This window comes from Chenopodium quinoa, unplaced genomic scaffold (genome assembly GCF_001683475.1).
Source record: "Chenopodium quinoa cultivar QQ74 unplaced genomic scaffold, ASM168347v1, whole genome shotgun sequence".
In the NCBI taxonomy this organism is placed as follows: Eukaryota; Viridiplantae; Streptophyta; class Magnoliopsida; order Caryophyllales; family Amaranthaceae; genus Chenopodium; species Chenopodium quinoa.
In genome coordinates, this window is record NW_018745675.1 from 4,423,961 (window position 1) to 4,425,359 (window position 1,399).

Genomic DNA, 1,399 nt, shown 5'->3' on the forward strand with positions numbered 1-1,399 from the left:
GATGAAATACCTCAACAAAATATTTTGGAAGTGGAGCCATTCGATGTTTGGGGTGTCGACTTCATGGGGCCTTTTGTTTCTTCTTGTGGGAATCTTTACATCTTGGTGGCAGTGGACTATGTGACCAAATGGATTGAAGCTATACCTTCCCCCACCAACGACCACAAGGTTGTGCTCAAGTTTCTCAATAAAGTCATATTTCCACGGTTTGGAGTGCCTAGAGTGCTAATTAGCGATGGTGGTTCTCATTTTGCCAAGAAGCAATTCGAAGCTCTCCTCAAAAGGTATGGGGTTCGTCACAAGGTTGGTCTCCCTTACCACCCTTAAACTCAAGGACAAGTGGAAGTGTCCAATAGAGAGATCAAAAACCTTCTTGAGAGGATGGTGAACAAGTCTAGAAAAGATTGGTCTCTCAAGCTCGATGACACGCTTTGGGCTCTAAGGACGGCATACAAAACCCCCATTGGCACGACCCCTTACCGGTTGGTCTATGGGAAGGCTTGTCATTTGTCAGTTGAGTTGGAATATAAGGCTTGGTGGGCGATCAAAGATCTTAACATGGACATGTCCTTGGCGGGTGAGAAAAGATTGCTTAAGCTCAATGAACTTGAGGAGCTCCGGTATGATGCTTACGAGAACTCGAGGCTCTACATGGAGAGGACTAAGAGATGGCACGACCGACATATAAGGAACAAGAGCTTCAAGGTTGGAGACAAGGTGTTGTTGTTCAACTCTAGGCTTAGATTGTTTCCCGGAAAGCTTAAGTCCAAGTGGTCGGGGCCCTTAACAATTTCGAGGACTACTCCTTACGAGTCTTTCGAGTTGGAGGCGGAAGGGAACAAATTCATGGTTAACGCCCACCGTTTGAAGCTCTACCATTGCAACGATCAAGTTGGCATAATTGAGTGCATGAGGCTCGATCCACCGAATCCTAAGCCACTTTCTTGAATATTGATGTGTATGGTCAAGCTAATGACCTTATAAAGAAGCGCTTCTCGGGAGGCAACCCGAGTTCTCAACTCTCTTGGTTTTGTGTTTGATTAATTTTGGATGATTTTTCTTTAGTTTCTTATTGTATGTGTTTTGTTCCTCTAATAGGTACTTGGATCTTTGGGAATTTGTCCTACTAATTTGGGTTTGGAGTAGTTAAGGAGAAAGGAAGAAATAAAAAAGGATATGCCCAGGAGAAACCCTGGAGAGGGCAGGCACAGAAAACCCGCGAGCATGGCCCATACGCTCGCGGGCGTGACAGAACCCCTTCAGTTTTTCAAGGGGAGTGGAGATGCCTGGGAGATGGCTGTGAGAGGGTGCGGACAGGAAACCCACGGACGCGGCACAAACCTCCGCAGGCACGACCAGTCACGGTCGCGGGCGCGCATTTCAATCCCGTGGGCGCGGC

General features: G+C 47.2%; 1 protein-coding gene across 1 annotated transcript; it reads left to right on the forward strand.

The window, feature by feature from the left end:
• The first annotated feature begins 381 nt into the window (after positions 1-381).
• On the forward strand, positions 382-948 carry LOC110717230. The gene has a single exon (XM_021895882.1). The coding sequence runs from the start codon at positions 382-384 to the stop codon at positions 946-948; it is 567 nt and encodes a 188-aa protein (XP_021751574.1).
• The last annotated feature ends 451 nt before the right edge of the window (positions 949-1,399 follow it).